We start from the raw sequence: 19,522 nt of genomic DNA on the forward strand, positions 1-19,522 counted from the left end.
TCACTGAACTGCAGTTGTTTTGGGGTATTTTTTTCATGACAATGGGGCAAATTCTTTGGGTTAACACAGTGCCAGACTGATATGCTGTCAGCTTGCTCCAGCTTTCCTAGGAAACACAGTACACACCACCAAAGAAACCTTTAAGACCAAGAAGTCCTCGTGCAAGAAATCATTTTCAGCCTCTCCTTTGTAAGCTTCCCCTCTCTCTTTTACATCTGTTGGCTTTTCTGTATGTACGCCTTTATCATTTTCTTACCCCTTGAATAACTTGTTTGGATGACAAGACTCCACACATATCAAATGCTCACCCTGATATCAAAATTCTTTCCACAAACTCCAGTCAATTTTTAAGAATTAATTTTAAAAACTGGTTTATGATATCAACAAGGACATGGGGAAAGCCCTGGTTACTCTCATCAAGGTACCCTTCAGCTCTGTGAAATCTTGGCCTTCCCCTACAGAAGTTTCAGGAAGATGGTTACTGGTGAGCTCTTCAACTGCCTCACCTGAATACTAACTTATTACTCATAGCAGCAAATACACCTCATGCTCTTCTCAGCGAGGGAAATGTCACTGTATCTCAGCCCTACCACTGCACCCTTCAGTGCTCAATCTGTCCCAAGGTAACCGAATCACCCCTGTGGAGGAGCAGGCACCTCCTCACTGAGGCTTCAGACCAGTATAACCAAACCTCAGCCACTCTGGAATTCTCCTCTGTTTGAGCACTTTGCAGCTTTTTTCTCCTCCTCTGCCCTCATCTTAAATTATATCCATCCTGAACACCCTTGGATTTACCCCATTTTCTAGTATTTATTAAGTTCTTCTCTCCACCTTAAATTTTAATACTGCTTCTCCACTTCCTACACCAGTGAATAATCTCTCTCATCTCTGTCACAGACATCTTCTTAGTCAAATACATAGAAAGATAACTTCTAGTCAAATGAAGTCTGATACCAGCTAGTGGGGATCCTACATGACCACAGCAGTCTGAAGCCGAAAAGAATCCTGTCCTGAGAAAGGAGAGGTGCAAAGTTTTAAAATGCCCAACACTTCAGAGATTGAGATAAAGAAAAATACTGAGTAGAGCAGGGAAAAATAAGATCCTATGGTGAGTATGGGAAAGGCACTTGATGAGTATGCTGCCTGACAAGAACACAGTATCTGGCATGACCCAGGCTGCCTATATTCCTTTTATATTCTCGTACCTCACTTGGCACCACTGTCTGGTTAAATAGGAAGGAACAGAGAAACTCTGGAAAACTGCAAAAGAATTAAACAGGCTTCAAGCATACCTGGCTATGGATTTTTATAGTGTTAATTAAGAGGATGCCAAAGAGTTCCAGGGAGGAGAAAATATTTCCCATAATGTCTGAGAGTAGAAGTTAACAAGCCTGCTGGGACCTTTTTAGCCCCTGCAGAGCTAAGGCTTCAACATTATTAAATGGCTGTCACATCTAAAGTACAGTGCAACATAACTCAACACATAACAGAAAGCACAGGATGCTGAAATGGGGGATGACTTTAGATTACACCACAGACTAATTCAATTTCAGGACAGGTGTTTGCATGTGACTGAACAAGATATGACTGTGGAAACAACAGAAGTACCCAAAAGAAGAGAGAAGGCAGACATGTAGTCAGGGCTCTCAAATAGCAAAAAAGGTGTCAAAGGAAGCTGCATGCTTCAAGACATTGTGGTTCAGTACAATCATCCAGATGAGCTATCAAAAACACAGACACTACAGAAGCAGAGAAATGCTTTCCCTGGGTGGTGGCACTCCTCAGGGGACATGGTGTCTGCTGCCAGTTTTTAAGCCCGTAGTTGGTGGCTTAGGAATTATTAGCCACCAATGCTACAGTGACACAAGTTACGTACTGCTCCCAGCTTGCTTGGTACATCCAAAAAGCTTATCCCTATGCAAGCAGCAGCCATTTCCCATTGCAACCAGTGATCAAAAGGATTATGCTGTATTTGATGAGTCTTTAAGGTATACATTCTAGGTTTGCCTACTTAGAATTATTTCACCAAGCCTAACCCTTAAAATATATGCATGTTAAGAGTTGTAAGACAACTATTTTTCTTTTTAACAATACAAATTTTTAGGATATTTGGAAAATACGTGTTCTTATTCATTGCCATGCATAAATGCATGACACAGCATACAGAAATTAATATCAACCTTTTTTTCAATTATTTAGGGCACTTTTTTTAAAAAACCCAAAAAGCAGTACCAGGATGTTGTTTCCTGACAAAAAAAAAAAAAGATTCTGTTCCTTTTCTTTCCCCAGTACCAAGGGATTGCTTGCTGACATCCTAATCCATTCTTCAAGTGAGCAAGGTCTTCTCTGACTTCTCTAAAGGTGTTAGGTGTGCACTTAACAAAGAGAATTGCATGGAAAGTGACCCCAATATCCAATAAAATGAACAAACATGAATAAGCAGACAAAAATTGAGACTGTTCCTTACAGTTACCCACCCCTAATCAGTGGTATGAAGCATGACATTCACATATCTACCAAGTTAAACAAAGTCTCCTTATATGAATCAGGCATGATGTGTATAGTCTACAACAATTTGTACAAACACAGAATTGGAAAAGATTTTCCAAACATCCTGTAGCTGGCATAAGACTCCAAGTCACGATGGTTTTATGTACCTCTAACTGAAATATCTTGTTCAAAGTGACCTAGATGATTTGGGGGGAAAAAAAGGAAAAAAAAAAAAAAGACACTTATGCTAATTACTGCTGAAAAAAAATCCCAAACCACCCTCATTCATCATCTTTCTCAAGACACATGTAGCTTGCCCAGCCTAAACAGTACATAGAGATTTCATTATGTCAGCTTAAAAAAATAGATTAAACAGTCACAACACTGAAATCCAGAGTCTGGCACAGAATCTTGATGTTCCAAGTGCATAAACTATACTAGTACTTAGGAAACCATGCAAAGAACTACTGAGTGCAGTCAAAATTCACAACCACCACAACCAGTTAACCTCTCTTACCATACAGACAATTTCACTGGCAAACAATCATAGTTCAGTGATTTAAAGCAAGTGATTTAATGCAAGTAGAAAGCAGTGTTTGTATGAAAGAAGCTGAAGTCCCTGACTAGCCTACAATTTTGCAGAATTTCTTGAAATTCTGTTCAGTTCAGTACCAAATCCCACCACTAAGAGATTTCCTTAGGCAGGAGTAACTTCATTTTTGCCCCACCCCCCCCCACCCCCCTTAACGACAGTCTGCACAGTGTATCAAGCGGCCATTTATACTCTAAACTGAACAGTAAAGTTTAGACTTTTAGTAAAGACAAAAAAGTTTGTCTCCTCTGGGCTCCAAACATATCCCTCCACCCCATGACTCCCACCAACTGCAGCACATTCCTTCCCCTGCAAGACATGAACCTAACACAGAAGGTCAACTCCCTTCAAGGAGATTTCTGAGCAGCAATCAGGCACTGGTGAGCAAAGATGTAGCTGCTCTGGTCTCTGCTGGATGTGGCAGTAGGAGGCCTGGTGCTGTCCCCAAGAACCTCCAGAGGTCAAAAGGAAAACTCATCATTGAATGCATGTTTATCCCAGACATGGAGTATCTGAATGAAAGTGACAAAACCTCATGGTAAAATGTTTAACAAAGGTCAGATTTAGCCCTGCCTCTTACTTCCTCCCCTCCCTGCTCACACTGTCACAGCAGGATCATGCACCATGTTGGAAGCCCCTGGCATGAGCATCACAGTCACCCAGTGAGGGCTCTCTTATGGTGCTAGCAGCCAGTTCCAGCACCAGGCACACTCCCTGCAGGCTCAGGCCTGGGAACAGAAGAACAAGAGAACTCTGGCAGACCACCAGGGTCACAAACAAGGAGGAAAAAGGGGAAAAAACAGCTCTCAGGGCTGATCAGGGCTTTGCAGCCAACGCCAATGTAAATTGTGCTCGGGGCAGATGGCAGTCCTTGCTCCAGCTGTAAACGCCCAGGAACAAGGACTGCTTTTTTTCCCTTTTGCAAAGCGTTTAACACCTGCACACAGGGAGCCTCGGCCAGATGGAGGGCTACGAGACAGTGGCACGCAGGAGAGAAAGCCTGTCATACAGCAGCACTGCTGATGTTTAGGGATGAACGGCAACACGAGCTACAAGGTGGTCTTTCTTTCCACCTTCCAGTTAGCCCGCTGGATCGTGTTAGCCGCCTGCTTCTTATCAGACTTTACAGCTCCCCCTCACCACTGCTCAATTCCATCATGCCGTCACTTAACTTTGTGCATGTAATTTAAAGCCAGATAGACAGCGGGGAAATTGCTTCCTCTGAGGCCCCTACTAATTGACCCCTATCCACAGAGCTCAGCAGTCTTCCCTTAACAGCGCTCGCACGCGCTACCGCAACACGAAGTGCAAGTTCGGAGGTTGCCAGCGCAGCCTCTCTCCCCCGTGGCAATGCCATATGGTGTTAAGACTTCCAGGATCAGACGCCGTTCCTGCTGAAATCAATCATCACAACCTATCCCTGGAGAAGGCCATCTCAAAATCCCACTGCCTTGAAGCGCAGCTCAGCCAAGTGCCTCGGATTTGGAGGCTGGTATTGACTCAATCAGGTTGGTATGCAAACGCTCACTTTAATAGTGCACATATCAATTAGCTGGGCTGTTACAAAGGGAGCAAGTGGTGCCCACTACGATGACAGCATGCCTAAACAGCTGATATTTCACATTTGGCAGGACCCTTCAGCCCCTGCCAATGCAAGTCAGCCTCTCTGCCTGAACTTGCTGTCATGCTAATGAAAGTGAGCACTGGGGGCAACTGAGATTCATACACTGAATGGTGTTTGTTTAAAAGAGAGAAGGATGTGAACTACCATCAGGCACCTAATCTTCATAACCTGCAGCAGAAGTTACAGACATGTGCCCCAATCAGAGGAAAATAAGTAGTCTCTACGGGTAAATAAAGATTATGTCTCTTTAAACCGATTGTAAATCTGAATGAACACAGAATATACATACACAAGTAGGACAGCGTGCAACGTGACGACAATCTGATTTTTATAGATTTATTTTTGCCGTACATAAAATTTCCTAGTAATAATAACATTCTATGAAAAATACTAGAGTATTGGGACACTTTTAATGTGAAAACAGTACAAATAGGAAAAAATAATTCAAGTGTTTTAAAAAAAATGCTGGGTGAGAAGCATTCCATGAAAAATGCAAGGGTCAGAAACTGGAAAGCATTCACGTGAATCTGTCTTCAACTCCATATACTATCTTTGAGAGTTATATCCTATGCCTTCATTGCATCAGTAGAAGAGAGTTAAAGGAAAACGAGAGAAATGGTTTCTGTGGGGTCAGCCAGTTTATGGTTTATTGGTATTTTTCTAAGTTTTCATTTATTTTTAAACATGGTTCCACCCCCCTGCTGTAAATCACCCCTGCACTTTGCAGCCACTGTCGAGCACAACTCACGAATCATCTAAGTGTGTAGTGGAATATGAGCCCCTCATCCCTGATGCATATCCATGGGAGGGTGCCAAGCGAGGTGCCAGGGGACCATCCACACAGAGTGGTGGATTCCCCAGGAGCACAGGCCAAATGAGTCACTCCAGCCACTCACTCTGCAGGGAGGCTGCGCTTGCCCACTCCCAACGCTAATACCGCTGCTGCAGGGCCCTTGTGGAGGCCCTGTCACCCTCTGACACCCTTCCAGCTGGTGGCCGCACAGCCAGAGCACTGCTGCTGCACCTGTGCTGTAGGCAGCCCTTCTGTCACTGTATTAATTTTTTTATAAAGAAGAAAGAAGATATACGGAAAACAACCATGTAAATAAGTTATTCTTCCTCTCCTACTTAAAAACCACACTTCTGTAAAGAAATTAGCCACATCCTGTGACAAAACTTTGTGATGGGCCATGACCTGCAGAGAAGCGATGCATTACTGACATCTCCACAGCTGGAAAGAGAAACCCGTTTCCTTCGAGTCACAGTACAGCAGCAGAGGAGCTGTTGTGTTTACGTATCTGACGGAGCACAAACAGGAGAGAGCAAGTGGGGGAAAGAGAGAATAAAGAAAAGAAGTGAAGGCAGGTGGTTATGAGAGCACACAAGTGGCTAATTAAACCATGGGGTTTACTAGTCACAGTGGTTAAATGATTTTAACGGGAGGCATTCTCTTAGCACACCTGAAAAGTTTTTAACACTACTGAACACCTTTGTCAGGAACAAGGAACTTCTGGAAATGTGCTCAGAGATGCACACAAACCTATAGGAAGATCTGATAACGTACAAATGTGTTTCTTCCAGAGATAGCTCACTTTCTGCACAAATCGATAAACCATCAGAACCTATCATTTATCACAAACATTAAATCCCAGCAGCACCCTGGTTTGCAAGCCTAATGAGGGAACTTGGCACACAAAGGCACTCTCAGTGCTGGGTAGTGTGAGGGGGATTCTCCATGCCTCTGGTTCAGGGAGTCTCTTTTAGGCTGTACTCAGCCTAACAGACCAGGTTGTTAACTATCCTTTTTGCAAACTTGCCACAAAACCAACAAAGGCATATTATTGAGAAAAGCAAGAGCTGAAAGCCCAGTCTAGTTTCTATCCCCCGGAAAGTCCATCCTGATTTTTGTGTTAGCAATGCTGGGTCACCATTCACAAAAAAAGAGCTAAAAGGATGCAGAGCTACGAATTAAACTTTCAGCAAGGACAGTTCACTCTTGCAAGAATAAATTAATTAGTTGTTTTGATGAGGCTGGTTAGGAAAGAGTTAATGCTATCAGCCAAATGTCAGTGAACCCCCAAATGTTGCTTTCGTCCCATGACAGTGTCAATACCAACACTATTATCTCAATTTATTTAACACAGAACAAATTAATTGGCTCTAAGTGTTGCTTTTTCCCTGGAATCCCTCATCCCATCTCTTCTTGGAGAGAGCTCCTGTGAGCAATGAGCAAGGGAATAAACTGCTATGCAAACACACACAGGCACACACACACACACACACAGAGGGAAGTTGCAATTTCTCACTTAGTTGCTGATTTCTGTGACTACAAATCTTGGTGTCACCCTCCACACACTACTCCTCTGTACTAAATCCATCATCCTCGACACCTTCAGATGCATCTGAGACGTGTGTCAAACCAGCAACACTGTAATTTTTATAATGACAAGGAATTAAGTATGATTACTAGTCTTTCCTCTCACTTGTTTCCTTCCCCTAACGATATCATCCAATTGCCATTTTCCTTGCGGTTGTGTATTTTGGTTCCCATTGTCTCTCGTACCCAATACAATAACTGAAATGTCTGCGACACGGGATCTGCCTGTCTCTCGCACGTCTAGCAAATCTGAAAACCTGTTGTTACAGCTTTGGGGAACACAATACATTGTCAGTTCCAAGGAAATGTTGTAAAAATAACCGTACATACAGTTCAGTAAGAAATCAGTTCAGTCATACCTGTGCTATTCTTCCATTGGGTTTAATACACCATGAGCAGGTTATTTCATAAAAGACATTGCCAAAGAGATCACTTGGGTGCATTTCACCTACTACTGGGCTCCGTGGCCCATTGTCTGTCTGGGACACACTGCTACCAGCCAACCTGGAGATGAACTTGCCATTGCTTTCCCTGAACTTCTGACAGTGAGAGCCTGGTGTTCAGCTAAAATTTTCCCTTTCCCACCTCCCTGCTCCTACAAACCGCCCCGAATCGTCATGATTGCCATTAATTAAAAAAGAAAAACAAAAAAAAAAAAAAAAAAGGGAGAGAGAGAAATTAAAAAAAAAAAAAAAAAAAGGAAGAAGAAAAAGAAAAAGGACCCAAAGAGCCAGAAGTCTTATGGAAACAGCACGGCAGGTAAACCAGGTTAGCATCGTTCCGTAACGGCCACGAGCTGGCGGGGCGGGGGCCAGCGCCTCCCGGCCGTCCCTCCTCGGCCCGGGGCCGGGGGCCAGCGGCCGGCTCGGCGGGGCGCCGCGGGAGGCGGCGTTTCTCTTTCCTGCGGGGCGGAGAGGGGCGGGCGGCGGGGCCGCGCCGCGGGGAGCCGCGCCCGCGGCGGGGGCTCCCTCAGAGCCTGAAGGAGGCCTCGGAGAAGGGATGCTGCATCTTGAAGCTAGACAAGAAGCACTGGAGGGGCGGGGGCAGGGGGTTGAGGAGGGACGGCGGGAGGCTGGGGAAAAAGAAATCATCTCCTCTGACCTCTAACGAAGTGCCCGGTTTTTTCTTAAGCTCTTCACATTTCCTAAATTTGCAGATCTGGTGTCCCGTTTTGCGGTTCCTGCAACTGCTGCAGACTCCACAGTTGATGAGCCGCTTGCAGGGCACGCACACCCCGCAGCGTTTCCGCTTCTTCTTGGCGGGGTTGCCCGCCCCGGCCCCGGCCCCGCCGCCGGTGCCGCCGGCCCCCCCTCCGCCTCCGCCGCCACCGCCGCCGCCTCCGCCGCCCCCCGCGCCGGCGGCGGCGCCCAGGGCGGAGGCGGGCGAGGCCGAGGCGTGGCTCTGCGGGCAGTCCGCCAGGTTGGCGATCTGGAAGGCGCTGTCTGTGACGGCGGCCGAGGCCGCGGCGGGGGAGTGCAGGGCCGTCATGACGATGACACCGGGGGGCAGGGAGAGGCCGCCCAGCGCCGGGATGGCCGAGAAGGTGCCGACGCGGTCGGGGAGGTTCATGATCTCGGCTTCGGCGGCGCCGCACTTGAGCTTGTTCATGCACTCGCCGGCCAGCGGCCGGCAGTGCTCGGGGGCGAGGGTGGACAGGAAGTTGCCGTTGGCCATGGGCAGGGCGGGCTGCTCGGCCGGCGGGCAGCCGGGCTTGCCCAGCCGCTGCGAGTCGCTCCGGTGGTGCATGCCGCCCCTGCCGGCGTGCAGCGAGGAGGCGGCGGCGGCGGCCGCGGAGGCGGCGGCGGCGGCGGCGGCGGAGGAGGAGGAGGAGGGTTTCCTCGCGCCGCCCGCCGCGCCGCCGCCGCCGCCGCTGCCCCAGAGCATGGCGGTGGCGGCGGCGGCCGTGGCGGTGTCGCAGTTCCAGGGGGACATGCCGATGCGGGCGGCGGCGGCGGCGGCCGCACTGGGGAAGATGGGGGTGGTGATGCGGGCGATCTTGGCCGCCTGGGGGAAGGCGCCGCCGTTGGTCTTGTAGAAGGTGGCGAAGGAGCGGTACCTCTCCATCTCCGAGTTGTAATCCACAAGGCTGTTGAGGGCCCCCTCGGGCAGGTGGCTGTCCTTGGGCAGCCCCGGCGCCTCGGGGTTGGGGCCGCTCTCCACGCACACGTTGGTGTTCATGATGGCCGGGGCGGGGGGGGCGGCGGGAAGGGACGGGACGGGGGGGCTGGGGGCCGGGGGGAGAGGGACGGGGCGGGGGGGGTCGCTTAATCCTCTTCCTCCTCCGGACGCATCCCCGCGGTCGGTGCTTGGCCGGGCAGCCGTTCCTCCGGCATCCTCACGGGAGCTGCCGCAGCTGAAACACAAAAAGTCATTTCCGAGGGGGTGCGCGCGCGCGGGGGGCGCTGACGGCCGCCCACGGCCACCCCGGGGGAGGGGAGAGCACACACGGGTGGGGGGCACACGTCGCCGTACCCGCGGGCAGAGGGCTCGAAGCGCCGGCCCGGGTGGAGCAAGCCCGGTCCCGGGACAAGGTGGGGGGCGGGGGACACGACACGGGGGCCGGGAGCTGCCCACCTACCAGCACCGGGAAAAATGAAAAGGCAGGGAGAAAGAGCGGGGGGGGAAATAAATAAAAGGAATTAGAAAAAAAGAAAAAAGAGGGAGGTGGGGGAGGGAGACGCCAGCTGCCACGGTGTCCTTCTGAGCCCGGCGGTCATTAGCTGCCTGCCGGCACAGCTGGCTCCGCCGGGCGCTGGTTGCGGCGGCACCGGCTTCCCCGGCCGCCTCTGGGTACAGGGGGGGCGGGGGGGGGGGGGCTGCCCGCAGGCCGCGGGGGGCACGGGGCTAGTTAAAAAAAAAAAACAAAAACAAAAACAAACAAAAAAAAAACTTAAGCAATTTCACAGCTTGTGATCCCGGCGCCTGCAGCTGTACTAACGACGGAGTATTTATCCCAGCCTCTCGGGGAGGATTCCCCGTCACCGCCGCCGGGGGCTGCGCAGGGAGGGCTGGGGACACACACACCGAGACGGGGACAGCCCCTCTGTGGGCGCCGCGGGGCAGGGGGCTTCATCGAGAGACAGCCCGGGAACGCTCGGGAGGGCACGTCGCTGTACCTGCTGAACTAGCCCTCATCGGGGAAAGATGGCTTTCTGCTCCAGGCTAGGAAACTTTAGGAGGGGGCTAAGGACACGGGGTCCGTTTTATTTCCTACCGCCCCCTTTCTCCCCCAGGGAGGTGAATGGGGGTATTTTAGTTCATGGCAATGAGGAAAGTATATTATGGCAGCCTGCGCGAACTAAAGCAAAACATAACTTAAAAAGCCCTCAGTTTATGAACACTGCCTCTTTGTTTTCCAGATGCTCTACCTGAATAGTTCAGATATTTCCAGCATCTTTTCTCATGCAGGGCTATCAGAAACGCTCACTCGTGAGGCACGTCTAGTTTCCAGACCCTGGTATGTTTAGTTCAAAATGGTTATCAATTACGGTAATTACGATCATAATTAGATTAATGAACCGTTTGCAGCCCAACCTACCGAGTGCAAAAACTTCGTCTTCTCCCAATGTCGTGCACTGAAAGCGGGCTTTATGTAAACAAATCCAGATGAAGAGAGCGCAAATCTACAGAAGGAACCTCACCCCAGGCTGTATTGGGGACTGGCGGGCGTCCTTCCGTCGGAAAAAAAAAAAAAAAAAAAAAAAAAAAAAAAAAAAAAGACCCCGAGCTCGCAGGAGCCACCTCTGTGTTTCCACGTCAGGGAAAAACCCAGACTCTCACTGCCTTCAGAGGTCTCGTGGCAATACAAAGGCTGCCCCGGAAAGCTCTAGGCTAAGCGTCGTCTTGTGGAGGGATGCAAAGGATTTGCTTACAGCAAAAAAAACCGAAAACCTCTCCCGTTTCCAGAAAGGAAAACCTAGCTGCATGTCCTCGATAACAACTACTCAATGAAACTAGTTTGCCAGCCATGTGTACAAAAGCCACGCATCTGGTAAGGAATGAAATGTTAGCGTTCAGCCCTTTATGCCAGAAGTCATATGCATTTTCTTGCCCTATTTCCCCCAGCATTAAACTGGCTTCTCTCCACAAAACCTTCCCTCGCTGGCTACCTTTTCTCTCCCCGCGATCCCCTCTCAGGCTTTATTGCCACCAGCAGCGAGAAAATGATGGTGCCCACCAACCGGGTCATTATTGTTTAATCGATGCATCTCCGGAGCATGAAAAGGGTACCCGAGACGCAGTTATTGATTTCCCTCCCCCTCGAACTATCGCCCTCTTTTCCACGAATGAAATAAATAAATAGAAATTGCTAGCCGGGCTTTGCGATTCTGTCCCTGCTTAAGCTAAACGTGACCGTGCATGTTCAATATTGCATGTCTGCTCTGCCAAAGACAGAGAGATCAAAGGTCATATTTAAGATTCAGGAGGAGGGGCGGGTGCAGATTAATTAATAAATTAATATAGCGACGCCTTTTATTGCCCAAGTCTAGCATTAATCTACTTTTACGATCCCAGATAACAAGAACAACAGAAAAAAAAGATCCCCCGACAAACCCACAATATTAAAAAAAAAAAACCAAACAACCCACCCCTCTAAAAAAACCCAACAACTAAAACCTGAAACCACACACACAGACAAAACAAAACAAAACAAAACAAACCCCAAAAAAACAAAAACAAAAAAAAGAACAAAAAAAAAAACCAACAAAAGAAAAAAAAACCAAAAAAAACGGCGAAGAATAAGGGGGGAAAAGATGAGGGGGGAAAGCAAACCAGTCACTTACCAGGCTCTTTATTTGGGGGGGCTTGAGTGTGCAGACGCTATCAGCCTGCCTGCCTTTAATTAGTTGCACATCAGTCCCTAACACAAAGAAGAAGAAGAAGAAGAAGAAGAAGAAAAATATCCAGATGTGCCTTGGCAGCTCCTCAATTACAACTTTGATACTTGTAAACAAACTGCGAGGGGCGGTGGGGAAGGTGGGGGGGGGGGCGGGGGGGATAAATTAAGCCGCCGATCCACTAAACAAATACCTGTAAGTGGCTTTTTTCCCCCCTCTCTCTCTCTCTAGCTCGTTGCAGAGAAAGGAGGAGGAGGGGGGAGCAGGGGAGGCGGCGGGGGGGCGAGGAAGGAGCAGGCACAGAGGGAGGGCGGGCGGGAGGGAGTGTGTGTGTGCGTGTGCGCGGTGGTCTCCTCTGCCGGCGCGCTGCTCGCCGCCCGTCTCCCGGCGCCCGCCCTCGCACACAGCGCCGGGAGTGCGTGTGCGTGTGGCGGTGCGGGGGAGGGGAGGGCGGGGGCGGGCGGGAGGCGATCGCCGCCGAGGTGAGGGAGCGCGCCGGGAGGACGCAGGGATGCGGACACCCGCCGCTGCCGCCGCCGAGCGCTGGCGGGGCCGCCGCCGAGCGGCGCGCACGGGCCGCGGCGCAGCGCCGGGGCCGCCCCCGCCGCCGCCCCCTGCGCTCCCCTCCCGCGGCGGGGGCGCTGCGGCCGCGGCCGCCCGGTGCGGGGCTGCCGGCGGGGCGGGGCCGCGCCGCGCCGCAGAGGGGAGGGGAGGGGGCGGCGGGGAGGGCGCGCCCCCCGCGCTGCGCCCTGTCTCCCTCCCCGCGGGCGGGCGCGGAACTGCCGGCAAACTTTGTGCCCCGGGAAGTTTGCGGAGGGGAGCGGCGGTCCCCCCGCCCGGCCTGGCCCCGCCCGGCTGGAGCGGCAAGCCGGTGCCCCGGTCAGCGCATGGCCACGCAGCCTGTCATTTTTCACACGCGTTCGCAGATCTCTAATGACTACCAACCCCCGCGTACGCTATGATTTTTTTTTTTTCAGACGCGTGAGGTGCTGCAGATTTCAGGCATATTTAGGCGAAATTGTGCCAGCTGAACCGTGGATGTTACACAAAGTGTCTCGGCACTCACTAGAAGTTCTTCCCCAACATTTGCCCTTTGCAGGTGCCAGAGCCCAGGAGGTGCATGGTACCTGTCCGGGCAGTCCATGTGAACCCCACACCTGAAATGCCAACATTAAAATGCATCTCTTAACAAGCCACTGACGTACAGGTACGGCATGCACAGTACAGTTCCTTAAAGAAATTCAGCAAACTATGAAAAAAAGCCAGCCAAGCCCACCTGCCTTCCCCGGAGTTCTTGAAAGCACAAAAAGGGCCTATATTCACTGAATAAATTATGCATTGCAAGTTCTTCATCCAGCCCCTCTTGGTACTTCCAGAGTGAGCGCTGGTACTTACAGAGCCATTGCTGCAGCCTGGTGCTGCCAGCGTGGGCACTAAGCAGTTAAGAAATGGATGTTTCTGCCAAGAAAATACTTTTAACTGTTTGTAAATTACAGAAAAAGAAAGGAAAATTGCACTGTTTCTTTGGTTCTATATGTAAGTAAATGAAGGATTTATGTGCAAACTGAAGTTTTATTTCCTTCTGCTCCAAGCTGAATTCAAGCTCAGGGTATTCAACTCTACAGAATTACCCAAGGGAGAGCTGCAGGAACCTTTTCCCGGGAGCAGCAAGACAAGGTGGATTTGAGCAGTGGGGTTTGGCAAGGACCAGCAGCCTCGTGGTCAGTTCTCCATCAAGTGAGACTGACTGGTACAGATGAGGGACAGTTTTGGTCAATCAGGTAGGTTGCAGATCTGCAAGAAGTCGTGCCCCTGGCACTTATGTTATGGATTTGTACGCTTTATTTGGAAGCAGTATAGTTTATCTAGGTAATTAGCTGCCTCTAACCATATGATATGCATTTTAAAATACCCCCAAACATGGATTTACATAATAAAGCATAACCTCCCAACAAGCTGGCATCATCCTTTATGACAGTTCTGCCACCTTTTTCAAAGTCTTTTTCTGTTTTGATACATTTTAACACAAACTTCTAGGGCGGGGGGGGGGGGAAATACAAATGAGGGGAAACGGTGTTTCAGTAATGTCACAAAGTGACAAAAAACAAGAGCTTTTCCTGTTGAGGTTCATTCCCTACCACTTTTCTCCCAAATTAGTTGTCAAAAGCCATATGCAATACTCCAAACACTGAGGACGTTTTTCAAACACAGACTTCTCCTGAACTCCAAACTTCCTTTAATCACAACTTGTGTCTCACTTAAGCAATCCTTTCCAAGTTAATTTATTACTCTTGAAGGAGTTACATTTTTAATAAGCTAAAAGAGGAAAAGGGGAAAACTCTGATAATCTTTTCTCATGCATAAGGAAGACCATTTCATGTATTTTTTAATTGTCATGTGAATTAAATTGCCGTGCTATATATAACCTTTCTACTCCAGCCTGTAAAGTTGTACACTTTTTTGGTGCTGGGGAAGAAGTGTGGTATCCAGTTCAGATTTTTTTTTTTTTTTTCTGAAACCTTTTGTTTAGTAGAATGTGGGGGCTTTTGTTTGTTTGTTTTTGTTTGGGTTTTTTTTGTCTTTTTTTTTTGGGGGGGGGGGGTAGGGGGTGGGGAAGAGGGGAATTTCTGGTTTTTGTTTTGTTTTTGGACACAAATCTGTTTTATCTTGCATCCTGCCCTCAGCCGGGGAGTTGAGGAGGACTGTTATGTTCAGGAGTCTATTGATGAGGTTGCTACAACTGTCTCATGATGGAGTCCCAGGAAAGCTATTCCAGATTATCCTTTTCACAATAATCTGTGCTTTCATGGGAGGGACAGAAAGTTAAAAATCACAGGCTCTGATTTTTCAGAAACCATTCCTATTTCCTTTTTAGCAGGAATGCAGCTAGAGCAGTATGTCGTGACATGGAAACATGGGTGCTGCCCTGCCTTTGTAAATATTGACGTTGTTCTGAAAGAAAGTTGCAAAAAAAGAGAAACAAATTCACATTCAGTTCTTGTTCATTTTGTTACTGACTCCAGTGTGTATCTACAAAGTGACCACTATAAATCTACCCAGATCCATCAAGTATTATAAGCATTGTACCAGAAACAGAAAAAGGAGGTGAAGCAAGCCCTTGGGGAATTCAGCAGTTCATTAGACTGCGAGTTGGAGTTTTGGGTTTTTTTTTCTAATATCATTACTCTTTCCTTTCTTGTGCTCTTTTCCTAGGCCTCTTAAAGCTCATGGATCCACTGTCAGGGCTAGACTCTGACCCTGTTGCTGTGTTTGGGTTCCCTTCTGCTGGGGCCAAGAGCTCTAAACTGGACATGCTGCAATTCTGGTTCTCCTCTTTGTGGTCCACACGGCACACATCCTGAGCAGGCAAACCTTGGGGTAGGCTTTTGTTACAGAAGAATTGTGGATGGAGACTGGAAAATAGCCACCTCTGCTCCCCTCCCTTTCTCATGAGGAAATCTCCTGCCTTGAAGTGGAAATGGTAGGTTGTCATTCAGGACCATGTCCTTTTACCTGCCTGCAGCTCTGTGCCGCACCCCTTGATGAAAACGGAAATAGTGTCCCAGCTGTTTTCCACTGTCAGGAAGAAACACATTTCTGGCACAGCCTTTCTTCTAGAACCAGTCTTGTGGGCACTCTGAATGTATGTTCTTTTCCTTCCTAGATGAGGGTAAATTAAAAAAGAGATGCAGAAGTTTTCTCTAAATTCTCAAACCAAATTCTTTTTTACTTCATTGGTGCAAGAAACACGTGGAAACGTCTTGTACACCATCCACAACCATAACAGCAGACCTGCACCCCATTGTCTGCAATCCCTCATAACTCTTTAACATCCTTTGAGCTACAAATTATTTCCTGGACTCTCAGGGACCTGGGATCCAATCTAACCTGAAAGCTGTCTGTTTGTATTGCCATGATACCAAACCCAGCTCCTCTCGAGCTGCAGTTCATCTCTGTGACTCACAGCAGTGTTAGGCACTCTCCTTCCTTCCTTCCTCTGTAGATGCTCACCTTACTGCTGGCACCTATGTTCCATTCCTCCTTCTCATAGTTGCAGCCAGACACATCCTATTCACCTCCCTCATACCTGCCCCTCTTGATTTCCACACATGTGATTCATCACAGCTCCCTGACAAAGGGGGATGCTTCACTGCTTGCCAGCTACTGTGGAATTCTTGTATCAGTAAAGGGAAAGACCAGGCACAAACTAGTTTTTTTTTGTGCTGCAAGAAAAGACACCTGAGAACTGCTGAAAAGCGCTATCTGCCAGCAAAAATCAGGGTAAATCCATCCATTAAAGTTCCTTGCTTTCATCCAATATTACTGAAAACTACTCTCCTTTAGTTTGAAAGGAAATGCAGTGATTACCCCCTATAATAGACACCTACAAATATTTACTGAAATAATGTAGCAGTGGGATTTTTTTGAAAGTTATCACAGCTTAAACATACCCATTACTTTGAATATGGTTTGATTCTGCTTCAGGTACAGACATTTTCCTGATGCTTCCTAGGCAGGAATCCAGATTGCTGATCCCCAATTATGCCAACTCCCAGAGGGCTTGATCCATCACTGATGCAAGTCAACAATGCAGCTCTGCATTTGATAGGGTGCTGCCAGATGAGAAACAGCAGTGCCCAGGAAAAAGAAAGCACACAGGGATCCTTATTGTCTCGGTATTGGGACTCTGACAGGACAGAGATGGAGAGCTCTGAAACCTGGGTCCAAAGAGCCGGCTACTAGAACAACCTGGATTTGCTTAGATCAACTCAGTACCTCCAGGTGTCTCTCCCCTGTGACCGACAGCCCATGTCAGTCCTACAGTTTAATTTCTTTATGGTCCTTAAGAACCACCCATTATTGGAGGGGAACTTGAGTGACTTTTACCCTGTGGATGCTGTATGAATCTAAATGTCAAGCCAGAGATGTCATGCCAGCAACTAACAAGGAGCTTTAGAATAAGAATTCCCTGGTGAGCGCATCGTAAGCATGGGCTCATTCACCTAATCAGCTTTTTGGCTCCTCAGTGCTAAGGCTGCATTCTGGTTTTTTCAAATGGCATTGCACCAACACTCTTCTGGGGCAGCTACTCAGAAAGTGTACTTGTTAGTGTATTTGTTCTTTCAGGGTTTGCATGTCCCAAAAAAAACCCACAAAAAAAACCCAAAAAACAAACAAACAAACAAACAAAAACAAACAAACAAAAAAAAACAAAACAAACAAACAAAAAACAAAAAAAAAAACAAAAAAAAAAACCAAACAAAAAACCCCTGTGAGAAAGGTTTGAATCACTGCTGCTAGTTCAGGATGCCTGAGAGTTTTTCTTTCCTTTTGGGCCCTATTTTCAGATACTTCTCCATTTGTCAAGTTTTACCTCTTTGATCTAAAAGTTTCCTGTTTGAGAAGTATGCAGTCTATAAAACCATTCAACTGGTTTCCAGAGTTAATTCTTAACTAACACATTTCTGTCCTAAAATAATAGCTATCTAAGAACTACTTTTCTAAGGAGCTGTAATGCCTTTGCACTTAGAAGGAAAAAGTTTGAAATTTGGTCATCATGAACATACCTAATTTGGCCAAATTGCACATATTTCTGAGTTTTAAGAAAGAAATCTTAGTTCACACACAAGAAAATTGCTAGAAGTGCAATAGGGAAAAATTCTCTGAAGTGTCTAATTCTGGCTGATCTTTGAATAAGAGTCCTTCTGTAGATACATTAACTGCACTGGAAGTGCTAAGTGGTGTGACAGTAGCAAAAGGTCAGCATCACCCATAGAGTATTCAAATTTAGTGATCTCTTTTATCAGATTATCAAAGCAATGAAGATATCCCAGAAAATGAAGACCAACTCATTGATGCTTGAGAAGCACATAGGTATCACAGAGAGAACCTGTACAAATGGGGAATTTGCAATTCCAGGTTTGGAATATGGTTGTGTGGAACTGGGGCAAATGTGTGAAGGAAGAAAAGACTGACGCTGAGAATGGACTAGAGACTAAATCCTAGAAACAATCCTGGGGGGAGACTAGTATGCAATCAGACATATGTACAGAACTGGTACAGTAAGGATTTAATGGATAAGCTCAACTCAGCCATCTTCTAGATTTCCAGCACTTTAGTCTGTGACCTTTGCAAACATTCTGGAGGTTCTACCTCCTTGGCTTGGCTGCCTTTTAAATTTTGGTACCTGTCTTGGAAGTGACAGGTTTTGCTTTACCCTTGTGCATAAGTTTTTGATGAGCTAGTTCCACTTTCACATTTAATAAATCAGGGAGAGTAAAGAATTAATTAAAAAGCAGAGTTTTGTCTGGTTTTACAGACCATCTTCACCATCTTCAGACGAATGACAGCCATCTCATGTCAGGTTTTAATATCACTGTGATCAAACAACTCTGGTAAAATACAGCAATGAAAAATCAAGCTCATATCATTGAGCTGTGACTTTGGCCCTGGGATGCCCAGGATAGCTACATCAAAATATTCCAGGTTCTGCTGGTCTGGAAGGGCATCTGAAAGCAAAGTAGTAAGTACCTCAAACTTTTTCAGTATCTCATAAAACAACAAAAGAAAAAGCAGTGTCTGCTTCAGGTAATTTCTATAGGAAGGGAAATTTGAGTAGGGTTTTTCTTTAGAGAAAAGTATTTTCTCTGTAGTTGTGATGTTCCACAGGTTTGGCTACCTTCTCATTGAAATAGCCCAAGATTCTGCTTTCATCTCAGTTCTCACACTCTGACAAAAGACATGTATATTTTACTATCCAGTTTTGTTAATGCTTAGCTCCCCTCATCTGTTGTCACACTTTCACTGTTAAGACTAGTCTGAAATAAGCTTATGTTTTTAAATACTTGATTTCACATACTGCTACTATTTATGGTGAAGGCTTCCTTGGGAAGAATGACAATCACTCATGACTCAAAGATGGTCTCAGTGCCAGAAGCACTTTGTATCCTTCTATAGGCCATCATTCTGACTTACAATAGGCACCAGCAGGCAGTGGATGGCCATTTTCCTTACTGTTCCCTGAGGTCATGTTAATCATCCTTCGGTTTTACTGTCAGAAGGCATAAAAATGGGACTCCACTGCTGCACAGTGTAGGACTGACAGACGACCCCAGAGAGTACTGTTGATGTCCCCAGAACCTGCTTCTTTCTCTGATTTCAGAGGTATTCTACAAATGAATAGGGGTGCAGAGACCAGCTGGCTTCTCCACACATCAGGTGGTTTTGAAGGTGCTGCAAGTAGCTGGATGCTGACAGCACAGTGTCTGGCATTTAGATGACCACAACTAAGTACCTCCTTTGTAAGGCAGGACATTCAGCAGCAGGCATTGTCTCACAGAGAAAGTCATTGCTGAGGTTTAGATAATACCAGTTTCCATAATTTTACCACTGTTACCCCAATTCCCTGAGTGCTTTTCAATAGTCACCTACTTACAGCTGTGGACCCAGAGGTTCAAGAAAGAGGATGCTGGGAAAGGGAAATGATATTCCAGATGCCAGTGTGTGGTCAGAAGAATAAAACACAATCCCAAAAATGGCAACAAAATGTAAGCTACTGGACTTGGGAAGAACAAGAATGAACACATTGAAAAGCAAACACA

The 19,522-nt window shown here is 47.4% G+C and overlaps 1 protein-coding gene across 1 annotated transcript in view; it reads right to left on the bottom strand.

The window, feature by feature from the left end:
* CXXC4 (CXXC finger protein 4) overlaps positions 1–9,261 on the bottom strand; it is a 74,156-nt gene extending 64,895 nt beyond the window's left edge. The window contains exons 1-2 of the mRNA XM_053976159.1: positions 8,456–9,261; positions 8,185–8,368 (exon numbers count right to left, since the gene is read on the bottom strand). Of these exons, the coding sequence (XP_053832134.1) occupies positions 8,185–8,368; positions 8,456–9,261 (990 nt within the window). The remainder of the gene's footprint in view (positions 1–8,184; positions 8,369–8,455) is intronic.
* Between the last annotated feature and the right edge of the window lie 10,261 nt (positions 9,262–19,522).

This window comes from Vidua macroura, chromosome 4, assembly GCF_024509145.1.
Source record: "Vidua macroura isolate BioBank_ID:100142 chromosome 4, ASM2450914v1, whole genome shotgun sequence".
Classification (NCBI taxonomy): Eukaryota; Metazoa; Chordata; class Aves; order Passeriformes; family Viduidae; genus Vidua; species Vidua macroura.